Source organism: Periophthalmus magnuspinnatus, chromosome 9 (assembly GCF_009829125.3).
Source record: "Periophthalmus magnuspinnatus isolate fPerMag1 chromosome 9, fPerMag1.2.pri, whole genome shotgun sequence".
Classification (NCBI taxonomy): Eukaryota; Metazoa; Chordata; class Actinopteri; order Gobiiformes; family Gobiidae; genus Periophthalmus; species Periophthalmus magnuspinnatus.
In genome coordinates, this window is record NC_047134.1 from 29,512,658 (window position 1) to 29,530,564 (window position 17,907).

At 37.3% G+C, this 17,907-nt stretch overlaps 1 protein-coding gene across 1 annotated transcript in view; it reads left to right on the forward strand.

Moving 5' to 3' along the window:
• The window catches only part of LOC117376193 (whirlin-like), a 172,285-nt gene extending 166,702 nt beyond the window's left edge, over positions 1–5,583 (forward strand). Inside the window, exon 13 of the mRNA XM_055224247.1 lies at positions 5,407–5,583. Within this exon, the coding sequence (XP_055080222.1) occupies positions 5,407–5,583 (177 nt within the window). The remainder of the gene's footprint in view (positions 1–5,406) is intronic.
• The last annotated feature ends 12,324 nt before the right edge of the window (positions 5,584–17,907 follow it).

A 17,907-nucleotide genomic window follows, 5' to 3' on the forward strand; every position in this document is an offset into this window, starting at 1 on the left:
ACAGAAAACTCTCCACCTTCTGATGTCATTTGGTAAATTCCATACACTTTAATCCCCTCACCTTCACTAGAATCATTTTTATTATTCCAGCTCTGGAATTGCCAATCTCTATTGAACTAAAGGTAAAAGGTATCTTATAACTTGAAAACCACCACTTCACAAGGTGGAACAGAACATTTTGAGCTTTGAAGATGTAAACAGACTAATAATAACGGCTTACGCAAACGTGTGAATGAAGCAAAACACATCTCCGGATATGTTTTTCATGAGTAACAACATTCTAACTTGACTTAAAGCTCACAAGAGTCAACTTTGCGTAATATAGGACCTTTAAATTCAGTATGCAGCCCTAAACCAGGACTAGAATTAAGATTAAGCTACACCTACTGAAGACTTAAACAGATTAATGTCTTAGTGAGGATCTAAATTTCAAAACTACATACAAATTTAAACTAACAATTTAAATATGTGTCCTTGCTATTGAACCTTGACAAACACCTATTACATTGTGTCCCATTCACATGTGCGAAACACTGATTGTAGAAATTGCGGATGAATGCCTTGCTCCAGGACACGTGGGCAGATGACAGTGAGTGTGATACATTACCTCTGAGGTCGTTTTTCGGCTCGTCTGCAGAATCCTTATTATGGGGCTGTGTATGTCCCGGGGCCCAGGTAAACTTGCTCCACTGTGATTGGCTGTCACAGTAAATAAACATGTTGAGCGGAAGAGGAGATGGGAGTGACGAGAATGGATGGACGGGTGAGACAGAATTGACCCAGGGGGCGCTGATAAGCTAGTGTAAACACTCAACTAACTCTGACTCATCAAGAGAAATCACCAGAGAGTAAACACAAGCTTAAGTGAAGACAGGCTATAAAGATAAGGGTTGTGTAACACTTGGAAAACTTTAGATAAATGTGTTAATAATAGAGAGTTGTGACTGTAAATGCAACTGTTACATAAAACTCTCTGTTGACTGTTTATATTTAGACATTACAGAGGTTTCAGAAAGTGATAATCTAATTGTGGCCAAAGCTCCTTGTCAAAGAATGATTTTGTAAGATGTCAGAAGCTAAACAGGGCTGCGCCTGGTTAGTACTTGGATGGGAAACTGCTGGGAATATCAGGTGCCACAGTGGGACATTAGTGGCAAAAAAAAAACTGTTATAGTGTCCTTAGGCAAGACATTCGACCCACCTAGTATGAAAGTGGTGTGCGAGTTATTTGGGGACAGATGGAGCAGATTGACAGCCTTGTTTCCGTCAGTAAAGTGACTTGACTGTCTGCAAAAGCGCTGTGTAAGACTATGTATTATCATTAATCTGAGGAAAGTGATTTTTGAACTACGCATGCACTTTTTAACTTTGTCAGTGGGGGTCCGTGGAGAAGTTTTTGCAGGAAAGTTATACCGTATGACATTAAACATATCTATGGTGCCTTATTCATTGCTTTTATTGCTCAAAAATACCTTGAAAAACTTGGCCAGGTGGCATTTCAATGGAGATAGATGTTATTTTATGCCATAATGGAGAATAGGGGTTCTCAGACGTTTTGAGGCCAGGGACCCCATATCAGTATGAAAATATCCCAAGGACCCCCTCTAGTCCTCCACGATAGCATCACCATAAAATTCATACGATTATAACAAAATTTGGATGAAAGATCAGTTTTCCATTGTCCTTATTGCATTGGTTGTAATTCTTGCATCAAAAATGTTTATGTTTGGGATTGTATATCATAAGACCCCCAGGTGTTCCCCTTTAAGGATTACTGCTGGCTAACCCTAACCCAACATGCAGGCGAAGTAATATCATCACCATGGATACAACCAAGTGGCACTTCACTAGAAAAGTTACATAGTGCATCACCAAGTTCTTTGTGTACTTCAGTTGCCCAGTTCAAAAGGATGTTTTCCCTTCATCTAAGAGACGTGTTGAGTTCTCAAAGTTGTTTTTCCATTTCATTTTTTTCTAATTCTTTAGTGTGTGGTGAAATATCTGCAATTTTATTTTCAAATGCCATTTCAACATGTTTTGCACTTACCAAGAAATTCATTTAAAGTGTTATGTGACAGCTTTTCATGTTTTTTTCAAATTCTGACTTGCTTTGGTGGGATAGTACCAGTGGTAAATATTTATCATAGTTTTACATCAGTTAAGTGGCAGCCTGGGGAAAAAAAAGAATGAAAAAAAAAAGTAAAATAATACAGGAGGTAGCTGTGAGTTCTAAAACAGAATCCCTCTACTTCTTTATCGTCAACCCCACAAGTACCACCCAAAATCCAGGGACAATTTATGCACAAGGAAGGCATTTTTCTGACAGATTAAACCTTTATTTAACAAAGCAAAGGCGTTGTCATGAATTTTTATTAGTCGAATCATAACTATTGTGTAATTTTGACATATTTTGGCCCTTTTTAACATTATAGTTGCTTGATGTAAGAGAGACTTAAAAACAAGACAACAGGGAATCTGAACCTAGAAAGAAAACTGTAACAATTCCTAACACAGCTGGTGTGTGTCTGAAAAGCTTCAGGGAATTTTCAGACAGTATATAATTCAGCTCTTTTTCAAACCTACAAACACTTTCACAGAAACTAGTTCACCTGAAGGACAAAACGCCAAAACACAAACAAAGCAATGTGGTCTACTCAGTTCAATGTAGTGAAGAGTGCAGTGAGCGTTATATTGGAGAAACTGAACAGCCACTTCATAAGAGAATGTACCAACACTGTCGAGAGACCTCCTTGGGACCACAGTCTGCTGTCATCTCCATCTCAATGCCTCTAACCACTCCTTTGAAGATAGTGAAGTACAGATCTTAGCCAAAGAAAAGACATGGTGAAACGGGAGGTAAAGATGGTATTTTTGTTAGGAAAGACAATCCACCTTTGAACAGAAATGGAAGACTTAGGCATCATTTATCTCCTATTTATAACTCCATCTTCAGACCTAAATCAAAACAGGGAAAACAATAGTAATAGCCAGTATGCGAATAGGTATGAGAACACCCATTACGGGCCTGAATTATTATGCAAAATATGACTCAGGCACAGTTTAATAGACCTAGCCAACTAACAGAAACTGTAAACAAATAGCTGTGTTAGTTTCAGTGCAGTTAGCTCAGATAGATATAAGGTAGTGCTCACCAGGAATTTGACCAGAACTGAAGAAACAACTTAGATGAGTGGCAAAATGTCCCCACTCTAAAATTTTTGTCAGACCAAATTGAATTTCTAGACACTTACGGAATGACAGACATGCATATCTTATGTGCCATATCTGCTTCCCATGTCTAACCAGGTGGTAAAACTGTACATTTTCCCAAACAAGACAAAAATCTTCTATCTTCTGGAATTTCCCCACTGTGGGACTAATAAAGGCATATCTTATCTTATCTTATCTTATCTTAGACCACAGCTGTCACTCTGTGCCACTTATATCAAATACTGTCTATAACTACCTGGTCACCTGCAAACATCACTACCCACAAACCACTCAAATCCTTATACAAAAGAACAATAAAAACACTTGACAGGAAACTAATCCATTATCATTACTGTGCAATATTAGACAACCTCAAGCTCCTGAATGGGAACAACACAATTAAATACATAAATCTCTGTGTTCTGTTTAAGGTCATAAATGGTTTGTCTTTACCTCCACTTACGCAATTCAATAACATCGTCAACAAGCTGGGTCACTAGGGGGGGCTGTTAGAGAGGACGGCATAATTCCACTCAGAAGGAGCACATATCTTTCTTTGTCCAAGCCGCACGTCAATGGAAATGTACCCCCATTAACAGTAGAGAGGCAACAACCTATAATATGTTTAAGAACCTTTTAAAGAAACAGCTCATTGAGAAGCAGCTCTGCTCACACTGAGACTTGACCATTGTTTTGTGCATTGTTTGAGCTCTTCCTGTTCTGTTCTATGTTTAAGCTGTTTTTAATACACTTGTCAGTTGAATGTATTTTAATGGCTGTGTGTGTAAATAATTCTAAATAGTTTTACCTACATTGTTTTAACCTGTCTCTTGTAGGGTGAAAATTAGGGACAACAAACAGTAAATCGTTCGTGGGATATTTTATAAAATCGTGATAATCACCAACAAAGATAATCGTCATTACTTCACCAGAGTGTGAAACAAATCTTGCCTTTCTTTCTGTACTGGATTATGGAGATATAGTACACATGCAGACTTCAGCCTCTACTTTGAAACGGTTAGATCTACTCTTTCACTCAGCTCTTCGTTTCATAACAGGTGATGAATTTAAAACCCATCACTCTTCACTCTATGAAAAAGTATGTTGTCCATCTCAACTGTCAGAAGAGAGCAGCACTGGGTGAAAATGTATTTATAAGGGATGACTTGATAAACTGCATGAATATCTCACTTGTTTGTTGAACTTTTTTCTGTATTTTAACAGGAGTCTGGTCCTCTCATTTGGCTCTCCGTGTATAAATAAAGATAAATGAAAATAAATTAAATATGCACTTTAATGGGTCTACTTTTTAAAACAAAAATAAAACAATGTCATTTTTTATTTATTTATTTGGTTGGGACAATGCATGTAAATGAACATGGATGTAAACACGCTGGATTATAGCCAAAATATAATTTCCATACGTTGTCCCATGGGCTAGGGTCACAAAAGGGTCAAAATAAAAATTGCACACTACACTCATAGCACAGTTCCCATAGTTGCCCATTCCACTCATTGCACATTCCACTCATTTACATTTGCAATTAGTTTTATTTTTTACAATTACATTTACAATAGTTTTTACAATCACAATTACACCCACCCTCTTCATATTTGGGCCATACATGCAAATATGGAAAAGTTAAAATCACATTGCCACTGATAGATGATGCATGTTTGGTTTGACCATAACCAGTTTTTTGTTTCTTTGAGCTTTAAACAAACTGTACGTGGGACATTCTCTCAGGATTACCGGGAGACTATTCCACAGGTTCTCACCTGATAATACATTCTGACCAAAGGTGGTCCGTCTGAGGGGGATCAGCAGGTCAGCTCTGGTGGTAGCTCGTGTGGTCCTTGCTAAATTGTCTTTATATTTAATGTACTCCAGCAGCGGTGATGGTGCGAGGGAGTGTAGGACCTTATAAATTAGACAAGCTCTTTTAAGGTTGAACATGTTGTTAAAGTCCAATAGTCTATGCTTTTTCAGAACGTGACAGTTTCTCTCTTTTATAGAGGTTTTCAATGGTTTTAAGTGTTGTGGGGCAGGCAACAAACCAAGTAGTTAAACAATAGTCAATGTGGGAGATGATTATAGAGTAGAAATAGGTTTTAGCAGCACTCATGCTTAAGTTATTCCAGATGTCTAAATCTTCTTTTAAAACTTTCATTCTTTCTATTCTTTTCCCCATACAGAAAGGAGGCTCCGCCCATAACTGCGGTCAGCTGAGGGTGGGTCATGTGATCGTGGAGGTAAATGGTGTTTCGCTTAGGGGACGGGAACATAAGGAGGCGGCCCGGATCATCGCTGAGGCCTTCAAGACCAAAGACCAAGACTATGTGGACTTCCTGGTTCTGGAGCCTGGACTTTAGAGACACTACGACAATTTACAATAATCAAATTAATTTAAAAAGGAAGTGAGAGGAAGAACAGGGGTTGCACTGTGATAACATTTGCACATTTTAGATTTAGAAAATATATTTACTCACAGCAGAGCCAATACTGAAGAGTAGACCATGTAATATGTCCTCATTGAATAATATGGACTTTAGCATTTTGTGCTTTTTTTTTATCAACGACATTATATTATTTTACCATTAACGTACATACACATACATTTGTCTTATATAAATTGGCACATTTTGACATGCAGGAATTATTATCATCAACATATCATTGCTTGAAGCTTTTTCTTACTAGTTAATAGCTTTATTTTTTCAATTAATTTTATTGAGAATATACACTTGAAAACTGGTTGAAAATGGCATTAATGTGTAAGCCAAATTGTTTACATTAGTGAACGTTTTTAGTGCATATGACAGGTTGGAGACGTTGAACATAATTAACATAATTATATATTTTTAATTATTATTATTATTTGATTAACGTGGTTTATTATTATTATTATTATTATTATTATTATTATTATTTGTTGTTTGTTTTTTACCCGGTTTGACAAGAGCAGCAGATATGCCATATTTAGAGGTAGTTCTAATTGTTACATAATAATAATAATAATAATAATAATAATAATACCTCCTCTTATTTATTTATTTATTGTTTTATTTATTTATTTATTATTATTAAGGGCAGCAGATATGCCATTATGCCATACTTAGAGGTAAATCCAGCTCTTACATAGCAACCATAATGTTAACAAAGCCACAGCCGTTATGACTGGAAAAATAAAAATAGCTGACACCACCTTTACTTTGTTAAATAAATATTTAAACTGTCAGAAAATGTGTTCCTTGCACATTAAGTGTCTGCATTTTCGATGGAATCTTCAGTGTTGCTGACGCAGGTAGATGTGCTCTATAGAATTCAGCGCTGCTTCCTCATTTTTTTTAACTGTTCACTTTTTTCAAAAAACTGACACTTAACTGATGTAAAACTGATAAATATTTACACAGGAACTATCTCACCAAACTAAGTCATAATTAGAAAAACATGAAAACCTGTCATATGCACTTAACCTTCCTTTTTTGTTTTGTTTTATTAATATACACTTTTGTTGAAAATGTGTTTTGTGTAAGTCTAACTGTTTTCATTGGTAGAATAACTCATGATTTTCACATATGCTTTAATATGTTTAGTGACGACTGTTTAAAATCCTGCTCTATTTTATTATAGATTTAAGTGGTTTTGGGGGTTTAGACTGTTTTTGAGAGAAAATACTGAAAACTAATATATTTCTTAAAATAACCTAATATCAAGGTTATGAAAGTTGTGAAACATAGTGTACCTTTTTTTCTTTTCCAGTACATATATAAGATATAAGCAGCTCTTGAGATCAGTATAGGTCAGCTCTGTACTAACGCCATCATATTATAAAACATTTTTGTCAGAGAATCAGGAAGTGTTAGTTAGCATGCTAGTTAACATTACCGCTCTTGCCTCTAAAAGTTGTGAAAAGTGCTTATGCAGCGCGTTAGATAATTAGGATGCTCAGAATGCATAAGGCAAAGTGAGGAGTAACTTTGGACTACAGTAAACCGTTTAAAGTGAACTAGTTTTCACATTTTAAGATCAGGTACAGCACCTTTAAGAAGAAGGATTATGGAGTGCAAAGTACATAACTGTGAGCGTGACAGCCTCCTGGGGTGTCCTGATGTACTTAAGTGGTATGCCTAAGCTGCAAGTGCCAAAACTCTTGCACTATTCACGTACTTTCTCAAATGTTTACATCAAAACTTTTCTTTTTTTTCTCATTTTCAGATCATAAAAATTGTTTGTACTTCCAACTAGTTTACATCTGACCTTGAACTGCTCAAAAGTGAGGATTAACAGTTAAAAATGTCCTTTTTTTTTTTGCTCACAAGGCCGTAAAAAACCTCATACAGTGCTGTTAGATTTGGAACTTTCACCAGACACAGGGATCAGCTGTGTTGTGTTGTATGTGTTATGAAATGTAGGAATTCTGAGTTAGAAAAGGGGCTATTTTGTAAAATCAACTTTATGGAGCTTTCTATCATGTTATAACATTCTCCCCTGCCTGAAGAGGTTAGATGTACGATTCTGTCTAATGCTCAGCCCATAAGCCTCCCATGCTCCTGCACAACAATTCTCTGTAAACATACAAAAACAAAACAATGCACTACAACTTCACAAACCTGATGCAGTAGTTTCATTACACACGTCAATTGTAATGTGATGGTGCTGTGAATGGGAGTGACCTAAGTTAAACTTATTAAACATGTTAATACATTGTTGTTTTCAGCAAACATAGCATTTTCAACATGATAAAAGGTGAAATGGCGAGCTAAATCTGTTATGCATTAACTGTTAATACCTCATAGAAGTGTAAGACCTCCTATTTAAAATGTACAAGATTGAACTTCAGCTAGAAATACCAGTTAGAACACACAGTTATTGCTATGTTGTTTTAATTTGATGTGAACCAATGTAAACAAAATGCATCTAAACGAATACTTAATACCTATCGTCCATGCACATTTTAGCATTTCTGTCTATGTGGCGCATGAAAAGTGCAGTGTACAGTGTCTGAAGCTCCCACACTCCTCTTTGAATGACATTAGCTGTATCTCACAGTGCAGCCTCAGCCAGAACTAGTTTCCTTATCTGGCTCTGTGAGGGGAATAGTAATAACATACAAGAACTGCTTTGGTCTCTGCTTTGATCCACATTCACTGTGACAATAGAGAGGGCAGCCATTTTGAATTGGAACATCTGAATAAGTAAAATATGCTAAAAAGTTTAAAGGCTCTAACTTTGGAATACAGATAGACAGTTCAGTCAGCCCAGGAAAGAACGCCCACAAAATGTCAAGTTGAAATCCTCCGTGGGGGAAAACAATTCATTCATTTCAATAGACAAGCTGCTGTGTTGTTTTCAAATGCCAAGTATAGATGTTACGACTTAAGGGGCCAAAAATTATAACCAAAAAAAAAAAAAAAACTAATCCTACCACGGTAATGTGAATGTCATGTGTAAGCTTGGCTCATTGAAGAGATTTTGATTTAAAATTCCATAATCATGACCTTGCTGTGTCCGCAGATACGAGGTTATAATCCAATATAGCTTTTACTGATAACAACTCTAATGATGATTATTAGCAAAAGAAATATTCAATTCTGTCAACTGGACAAAAGTTTTAGAGAAAAGACATTTGGCTGCTCATCCAAGCCGCTTCTTCAGTTCTGCTCAGTTTGCTAGTGGACACTGCTTTGTATCTGTCTGACGGGTTTGAGAGGGGCCTTAAAGAGGCCATTTTTGTTAGGAAAGACATTCTGTCTTTGAACAGGAATGGGTGGTTTAGACATCATTTATCTCCCATTCATAACTCCATCCTCAGACCTAAATCTAAACAAGGAAAACAATAGCACAATAGCCAGTCTGCTAATAGATGTGAGAGCACCCATTAGGGGCCTGGACGATTATGCAAAATATGACTCAGGCACAGTTCAATAGAGCTAGTTAACAAACAGGAACTGTAAACAAATAGGTGTGCTAGTTTCAGTGTTGTTAGCCCCTTCTTTCAGTAGATATAAGGCAGTGTCCACTAGTGATCTGACCAGAACTGAAGAAACCGTTTTGATGAGAGGCAAAACGTCTTCACTATATAATTATTATACCATATTTTTTCTTTTACTGTGGATCATACCTGGGCGCCAAAGCTATTTCACAGACAATGCTGATTATTATTACTATCATATACACTGCCTGGCCAAAAAAAAGTCACCACATGGATTTAACTAAGCAAATATGTTGAGGTTGCTGCAGTTGGTCAGGTCTAGGTTCAGCAATAGTCTGTGCTCAAAGAATGAGGTCATCTGACACCTGAATATACTGAATGACCAGGTTATTCCATCAATGGATTTGTTCTTCCCTGATGACACGGGCATATTCCAACGTGATAATGCCAGGATTCATCGGGGTCAAATTGTGACAGAGTGGTTCAGGAGCATGAGACATCATTTTCACACATGGATTGTCCACCACAGAGTCCAGACCTTAACCCCATTGAGAATCTTTGGGATGTGCTGGAGAAGACTTTGTGCAGCGTCAGACTCGACCATCATAAATGCAACATCTTGGTGAAAAATTAATGCAACACTGGATGGAAATAAATCTTGTGACATTGTAGAAGCGAAATCAAAACAATGCCAAAGCGAATGTGAACCATAATCAAAGCTAAAGGTGGTCCAACGAAATTTAAGAGTGTGTGACCTTTTTTTTTGGTGGCAACTTTTTTTTGGTCAGGCAGTGTACAAATCCATTGGGAATCATGGTAAATCGCCAGTTTCAAAGCTGAAATCCAGTTGATTTAAACCTAAAAAGACTGCTTAAGCTGCTGTCCATACACTGAGAATGAGAAAACATGTGTCCTCCATATGTAGGTTAAGGCAGTACAGTTTTGTTTTGTTTTTTAAAAGTAGCTATCTATGTAATGTTCTTGTGTAATGTTCTTGTATAAGGCCACGTCAACAGTGTCATGTGTTGAGACTTCATTTTGCTTAAAAGTCCTGTACCTCATTTTGTGCCATCAGTGGAGAGTGTTTTTAGTGCATAGTGCCTTTTCTCACTCTGATATTGAACCATGACAGAGAAACAACAGTGTGGGATAGTTGTGTCCACATGGTCCTCATCCAACAGCATCTCTGAACATCCCCTACAATTGCTTTTTAAAATTTTACAGACAATATCATTCAATCTCATTTATACAAAAATAGCTGCTTTTACAATATACTGTAGTGAGTCCTTCAAGTCAAAGGTTCACTATGTAACTTTTAGTGTGAAGGGTCCAAAATCTGCTTGTTTCCATGGAGATGTTAGTGCTTTGGTTGAAATGTTCAATTTTTTTAATTTATTTTTTATTATCTTGCATGTGTTTTTGGTTAAAGGCCCTATATTACACAAAATTGACTCCGGTGAGCTTTTAGTTGTGTTATAATGTTGTTACCTCCTCACACACAACTCAAAATGGTCTGTTCCACCTTGTGATGTCATGAAGTAGTTTTCAAGTTCACAGTTACCTTTTACCTTTTCTTCTGTGGAGATTGACAATTCCAGTGTTGCAAATTATCCAAATGATTCTACTGAAGGTGTTTGGCGTTTAAAAACACAGTGGAGCACTTCCTGTATTGCCAGATGACATCACAAGGTGGACCAGAGTGTTTTCTGTTTGAGAGAAAAACACAGCCTAAATATACAGAGTTTGTGTGGTAAACCCGTGTGAATCAAACAAAACACAACTCCAGGTCTGTTTGTGACGAGGAAACAACATTAGAACATAGATCAAAAAATAGCCCTTTAAAAATTATGGGCCCTTTAAAAAAATGAAAAAACTTGAAAAGCAAACATATCCACAGATCTGACTTGTACATTGACCTTGTGGCATCACTTGATTGTTTTCATACACTTAATGCCATAATGCAGAACATTCCAGACAAAGCAATAACATCTCCATGGGGACAAATAAAATACCAGAAAAGTTACATAGTGAACCTTTAGCTAGTCAACATAGTGTATACCATATTTAGGGCCTATTTAGATTTACATGTGCAATTATATTTTAACTCGGGGCCTTTGAGAGAGTTACACATTGTACAACCTTTACTATGGATTTATCCGTATTTCTAGACTGCTGCTTTTGTTGTTTGTTCCCATGGCTGCGGTGCTCAGAGGATTACATCATTTAAGTCAATACTTTCGTCAAATGTTATTTATAATTTCATATTCTATGTTTTACAATGATGAAAGAAGCTGCTATTAGTCATTGTTTTTTATACACAAACGTAAAAGACAAATAAATTAAAAGAAATAAAATAAAACGTAAATAGATAAATATAAATGAATGGAATTTGGCATATTTTGCTAATTGAATTCTTTACCAAAATTTTAACTGAAAATGATCCTGAAATCAGGTTTTGTTATTGTTATAATTTCATTTCATGTTTATTTTTTTAGTATGCACATTTTGTCCATATAAATAACATTTCATTATTTATATTTAAATTGATTAGAACTTAATGTGTTTACCAAAATTGTTGCTATAGTTACAAAAAATATATATTTAAAATTAATGTTTTTTGTTATTGTTGTAATCTGAGGAGTCGGGAGGGAGGTTATTCCTATTGTCCTTGTATGCATTTTTATTAGAGGGGGGCCACATAAGGCTTCTTGCCCCAGGCCCCCACATTTCTATTGATGGCCCTGGTCATAATTTTTATTTTATTTCAAGCTTATTTTAGCTTATTTTGAATATGTGCATTTCATCCATTTATTTATTTATTTTATTTATTTTACATCAAAACTTCTCAAGAAATTGTAAAACAAAAATAATCATAAGTTGTGCCATTGTAAAGATAATATCTAATTTCATGTGTAATCTTGAATGCTGCTGATAGAAAGTTTTGCCAAAATGTGTAAAAATACAAAAAAGTATATATAATTCTTCAGTAATTTACTATAAGTTCTATTGTATACCAATACTTGTATTCCCTTTAACTTCTGATTATGCTAGACTATAGGTGGCGCTGTACATGTTTGGAGAGTATTTTGAGCTGGAGTTATTTAGTATCTTATATTTTTGTAAATTAATATAAATAAACATCATATTTATCAAAGATTTGAACCAATCAGAAACATCATGGACCTTGTTGGGAGTCATATAATTACAAATTGTAAATATTTGTAAAAACTTGTGAATGAAAAGTACTCAAAGGTATACATATTTTGTATATAGCTGCACATAACTTTATAGCAAATATAAATAGTTAGTTAAATTACTCAATTGTATATATTTAGAAAAATGGATAGTTACTATAGTGATGTAACCCTTTGTGGACACTATAACTGTGATGATCAAATTTGTGTTTTTTTGGTTTTTTTTTTATTTAAATTTGCTGCGACAACCAATCACAGCCAACTACTGTTAAACTCCCTTAATATATAGAACTGTTTATTCCTGTCCTGCTTTCACACATACCTCCCACAGATACAATATATTTCCTCAGACAGAGAAATAAAATATAATAATGATGCTTTGTCTCTTTTGTGTGTTCTTTTTAAAGGTGCACTATGTCACTTTTATGGTGAAGACACTGCAACCTGTTTGTCTCCATAGAGATGTTATTGCTTCACTTATGTTCCACTCTTTGGCATTATTAGAATTTATTTAAATAATTAAGTATCAATCCCTTAAAAACATGCATACTGTCTGTGAGTGGGCTGGCCTCTTCACAGATCTGATCTGTAATTTGACCTACAATGTGCTGTCAACTGCTTAGAGTCGCTGCTCCTCCACATCGACAGGGGCCAGCTGAGGTGGCTCAGGCATTGATGGCTCCTGGACGCCTCCCTGGAGAAGTATTATGGGCATATACCAACAGGAAGGAGGGACTATGTCTCTCGAGTGGCCTGGGAATGCTGTGGGGTCCCACTGGAGGAGCTGGGGTGAGGGAAATCTGGGAGTCTCTGCTTAGACTGTTGCCCCTGTGATGGATGAATGAATAAACAGCTACCTCAGTTCTTCCATGTGTAAGATGTTTGTCCACAGCAACTGAAGAGCAGGTGGGTAAATGTGACATTATTCAAATTCCATATTAATTCAAATTTTTAGTTAAAGGCCCCAGTTTTTTTCCACATATTTGAGCAGATGCTTGTATAAGCAGCTCTTGAGGTCAAAATAAGTGCACTCTGTGCTGTCAGCATCTTATTATACAGCTTTTATTAGCCAATAATCACACAATCTAGACTAGCAAGTTAGTGTTCACATTACTGTGACAGCCAAACTCTGCTCTGGTCTCTGTGAGTTGTGACATGTGCTTATAAACTCATTGTGGTGAATAATTAGAATGCTCTGAGCGCATAAGGTAAGTGAGGAATAACTTTGGACCACTGCAAACGGTTTAAAATGAACTAGTTTAAAATGAACTGCTTCTGACGGTAAAAATCATACAACTCATGACAATATTGTGTTGTATAACTCTAGTTTTCTTGGAGTCTGCAGCCGTTCCTTGGGCATCTGTGCTGCCTGGAAACCACAACACTCAGAAAGGTTTATGAATGGACTTAGAATTAGACCCTGCACTCAGGCTCTTAGGATGTGTACTTTTATTTGTGCTGTTTTCAAGTACAATAGAGAGGGAATACATGTATTTCATTTAAGTGAAAAGGGGAGCTGCAGCAGAAGTAGTATGCTTTAGCAACAATAGTACTAGTATAAGTTGTTGTCGTAAAGCCTGGGGGGGGACCAAAGATTAAGACTCGGTGTAAAAAGTTTGAACAAAGGCGGGGGTGCAGAGTAGTTCCAAGGAGCTGGCAAAAAATGAAAAAATAACCAGCTGAGTACCAATAAATGCAAAAACTAGACTGAGCCAAGCTGAATAGTACCACGGGGAATACATGGACGATCTGGCAATGAGTGTTGGATCCTCAGTCCCTTTGCGCTTCAGAGGAGAAAGCTTGATTGCTTGATGGGTTGCAGGTTTGTAGTGGGAGGTACCAGAATTTCTGCTCAGCTCTAGGCTCAGACATAGAAGGGAGGGGGAAAAACACAGTAGTAGTAGTAGAAGTAGTAGTAGTAGTAGTAGTAGGAGTGAGACTGCTCTTATCAAGGTGACAAATGACAACCTCTTGAACACTGATGCAGGCAAAGTCTCAGTCTTGATCCTGTTAGATTTGAGCGCTGCCTTTGACACTGTGGATCTTACAGAGACTAGAGGACTGGGTGAGCATCTCTGGTACGGCACTAAACTGATTCAAGTCCTATCTAGAAAACAGGGAGCACTTTATTGAAATTGGAAAATGTGTCTCAGCTAAAATGTCCCTGACCTGTGGGGTGCCCCAGGGGTCAATCCTGGGACCCCTGTTGTTCAATCTCTACATGCTGCAGACCAGTTAATACACAGCAATAATGTGTCTTACCACAACTCTGCAGATGACACTCAGATCTATGTCTCACTGCAGGTGAATATGGACCAGTGGATTCACTCTGCCACTGCATCCAACAGATCAGTGTGTGGATGCAGAAAACTTTCTCCAGCTAAACTCAGACAAGACTGAAGTCATCATCTTTGGCCCACAGAAACATAGAGAAAATGTCAGCAGCTACCTCCAGTCTCTCCCTCTTAAACCTTCAAATCAGGCTAGAAACCTAGTGGTAATAATGGACTCAGACTTGAACCTTTACAACCGCATAAAATCAATAACATCTCCAGCTTTTTCCACCTAAAAAAAACCATTGCAAAATCAAGGGCATACTGTCAAAACCAGACTTAGAGAGACTTATCTATGCATTTGTCTCCAGTAGGTTAGACTATTGTAACGTCCTGCTCACTGGCCTCTCCAAACGAGCCTTAACACAGCTGCAGTACATCCAGAACGCTGCTGCTCGGGTCCTGACTAGAACCAGGAAGTACGAGCACATGTGTCCTGTGCTCAGGACTCTGCACTGGCTCCTGTGGCTCAGAGAATAGACTTTAAAGCAGCTCTGCTTGTGTATAAGTCTCTCCATGGCCTAGCACCAAAATATATCTCCGACATGTTAGTGCCATATGAACCATCTCACACTCTGAGGACTTCAGGGACTGGCCTCCTGCTGGTGCCCAGAGTCAGGACTAAACATGAAGAATCAGTGTTTCAGTTTTCTGTAGCTAAAACTTGGAACAGTCTTCCTGAAGATATGAGACAGGCCTCTACTTTGACAATATTTAAATCCAGGCTCAAAACAGTTCTGTTTAGCTGTGCAGACGACTGAAAGGTTTTTATTCTGCACTCTTCTGTTTTAATGTTAATTTTATGATGATTATTTGTGATTATTTATGTTTTGATTTGTGTGATTTTAATCTTTGTTATTCTATAAAGAACTTTGAATTACTTTGTGTACAAAAGTGCTATACAAATAAACTTACCTTGCCTAGTAGTAGCAGCTGCTCTATGCAAATGACGCAAATACCTTTATATTTGTATATGTACTTTGTGTTGACTGCAATACAATGTTGTAATTTTATTTATTTATTTATTTTTTTAGTACTGCAAACAGTCACTTCCTCTGGAATGGACAGCTCTTTTCTGTACCACACAAAGTAAAAGAAAAATTACATTCTGTCAACTGGACAAAGAGTATTTTCAGTGAAGACAAAAAGAATAGAATTTTTCTTTGACTATGGATCATACTTGGACGAGTGAGGGATTGCACAGACATTTAGAACACGAACACTCACAGACAGAAGCTCAGCCAGAGGCTGTTTTTACACTACTGTAGATACAGAACTGGAGTCTCCTATGCACCAACAGGTCTGCTGATGTAACACTGGGCAGACGTGGGAGAAAGAGAGAGGGTGTACATAGAGAAGAGAAAGAGGGACAGAGAAAAAAGAATATGTAGAGAGAGAGAAAGAGAGAGAGAGAGAAATGAAAAGAGTACCCAAACAGAGCAAGAAAGAAAGAGAATGAAAGTGTGCAGAGAGAGAAAGAAAAACATAAGTGTAAACAGAGGAGATAAAGAGACAGAGAAAAAGAGTACAGAGAGAGTGAGAAAGAGAGAGAGGGTGTAGAAAGAGATATGGAGAGGAGAGACAGAAAACAGTGTGGAGAGAGAAAAACATGGAAAGAGGGGAGAGAAAAAAGGAGAATATGCAGAGAGTGCAAGAGGAAGGGAGAGATGAGAGAAAAGAGGGCATGTACAGAGAAGGAGAGAGAGAGAATGGTGTAGATAGAGGAGGGAAAGAGAGACAAAGAAAAAGAACATGCAGAGAGAGAGGAGAAAGGAAAAAAATACAAGTGTGGATAGAAGAGACAATGAGACAGGGAAAAATGAGAGAGAGACAGACAGAGAGAGAGAACGAGAGAGGGAGAAAATGAAAAATGAGTGTGCAGAGAGAGAGAGAGAGAAAGAGAGAAAGGAGAAATAAGTGTAGATAGAGAAGAGAAGTAGAGAGAGAGAGAAAAGTGTATACTGACAGAGAGAGAAAGAGTGGGACAGAATGAGAGTGAAGAAAGAGATATGGAAGTGAGGGAGAGAGAAAGGATGAAAGAAGTGTGTTTAGTGAGAAAGAGCTAGAGAAGAGAGAATGAAAAAGGAGTGTGCAGAGAGAGAGAGGACGGATAAAAATGAAATGGAGTGAGAAGAGGGAAAGAAAGAGAATATGCAGAGAGCACAAGAGGAAGAGCGACAGAGGAGAAAAAGAGAATATGCAGGAAGAGAGAGGGGGTATGCAGGGAGAGAAGCGAGAAAAAAGAGAGTATGAAGAGAGAAAAAAAGGGAGTATGCAGAGAGAGAAGAAAGAAAAGAGAGAATATGTAGAGAGAGAGAAGAGAGAAAAACTGGAGTATGCAGAGAGAGAAGAGAGAAAAACTAGAGTATGCAGAGAGAGAAGAGAGAAAAAAGAGAGTATGTAGAGAGAAGAGAGAAAAAAGAGAGAATGCACGGAGGGTAAAAACAGAGTATATATATATATATATATATATATATATATATATATATATATATATAGAGAGAGAGAGAGAGAGAGAGAGAGAGAGAGAGAGAGAGAGAGAGAGAGAGAGAGAGAGAGAGAGAGAGAGAGAGAGAGAGAGAGAGAGAGAGAGAGAGAGAGAGAGAGAGGGGGGGGGTTGAAAAAGATTAAGAGAGGGGAGGGAGAGAGAAAGGAAGGTAAGAAATGTAGAAAGGGTTAGAGAAGACGAGAATGATGAGAGAGGAGACAGATAAAACAACAGAAAGCAGGAGGATACGAGAGGCAGAAAAAGAGTGAAGAGAAAGTGAAAAGAAAGAGAGAAAGAAAAAACAGATTACAAAGTGAGAGGAGAGAAATAAAAAGAGGGTATGCAGAGAGAAAGAGAGCGAAAGAGGACAGAAAGCACAGAGAGGCAGAATGCAGTATGCAGAAAGAGAGAGAGAGAGAGAGAGAGAGGTGGGGGGTATGCAAAGAGAGAAAGAAGTAGAAAAAATAAAGGAGAGGTATGAATGGCCTTGAGCTTGTTCTCAGACTGGAGCAGACTGGACTTTTTGAACAGTGTGTTGTGCTCAGGGCAGAATACAGACGGTGAAGTGGCCTCTATAATCACCTGCTTTTTCTGGCTATATACTCACTTTTATTACACTTGAAGAAAATATAGTTTAACGCAGCAAGTCTCATTTGGTCTGAAGTGCGTAACAACTCAAAGTCATTGTACATGTTCGACTTACAAGTATTTCACAAGTTAAACATTCGTACAGAATATCAAAATTT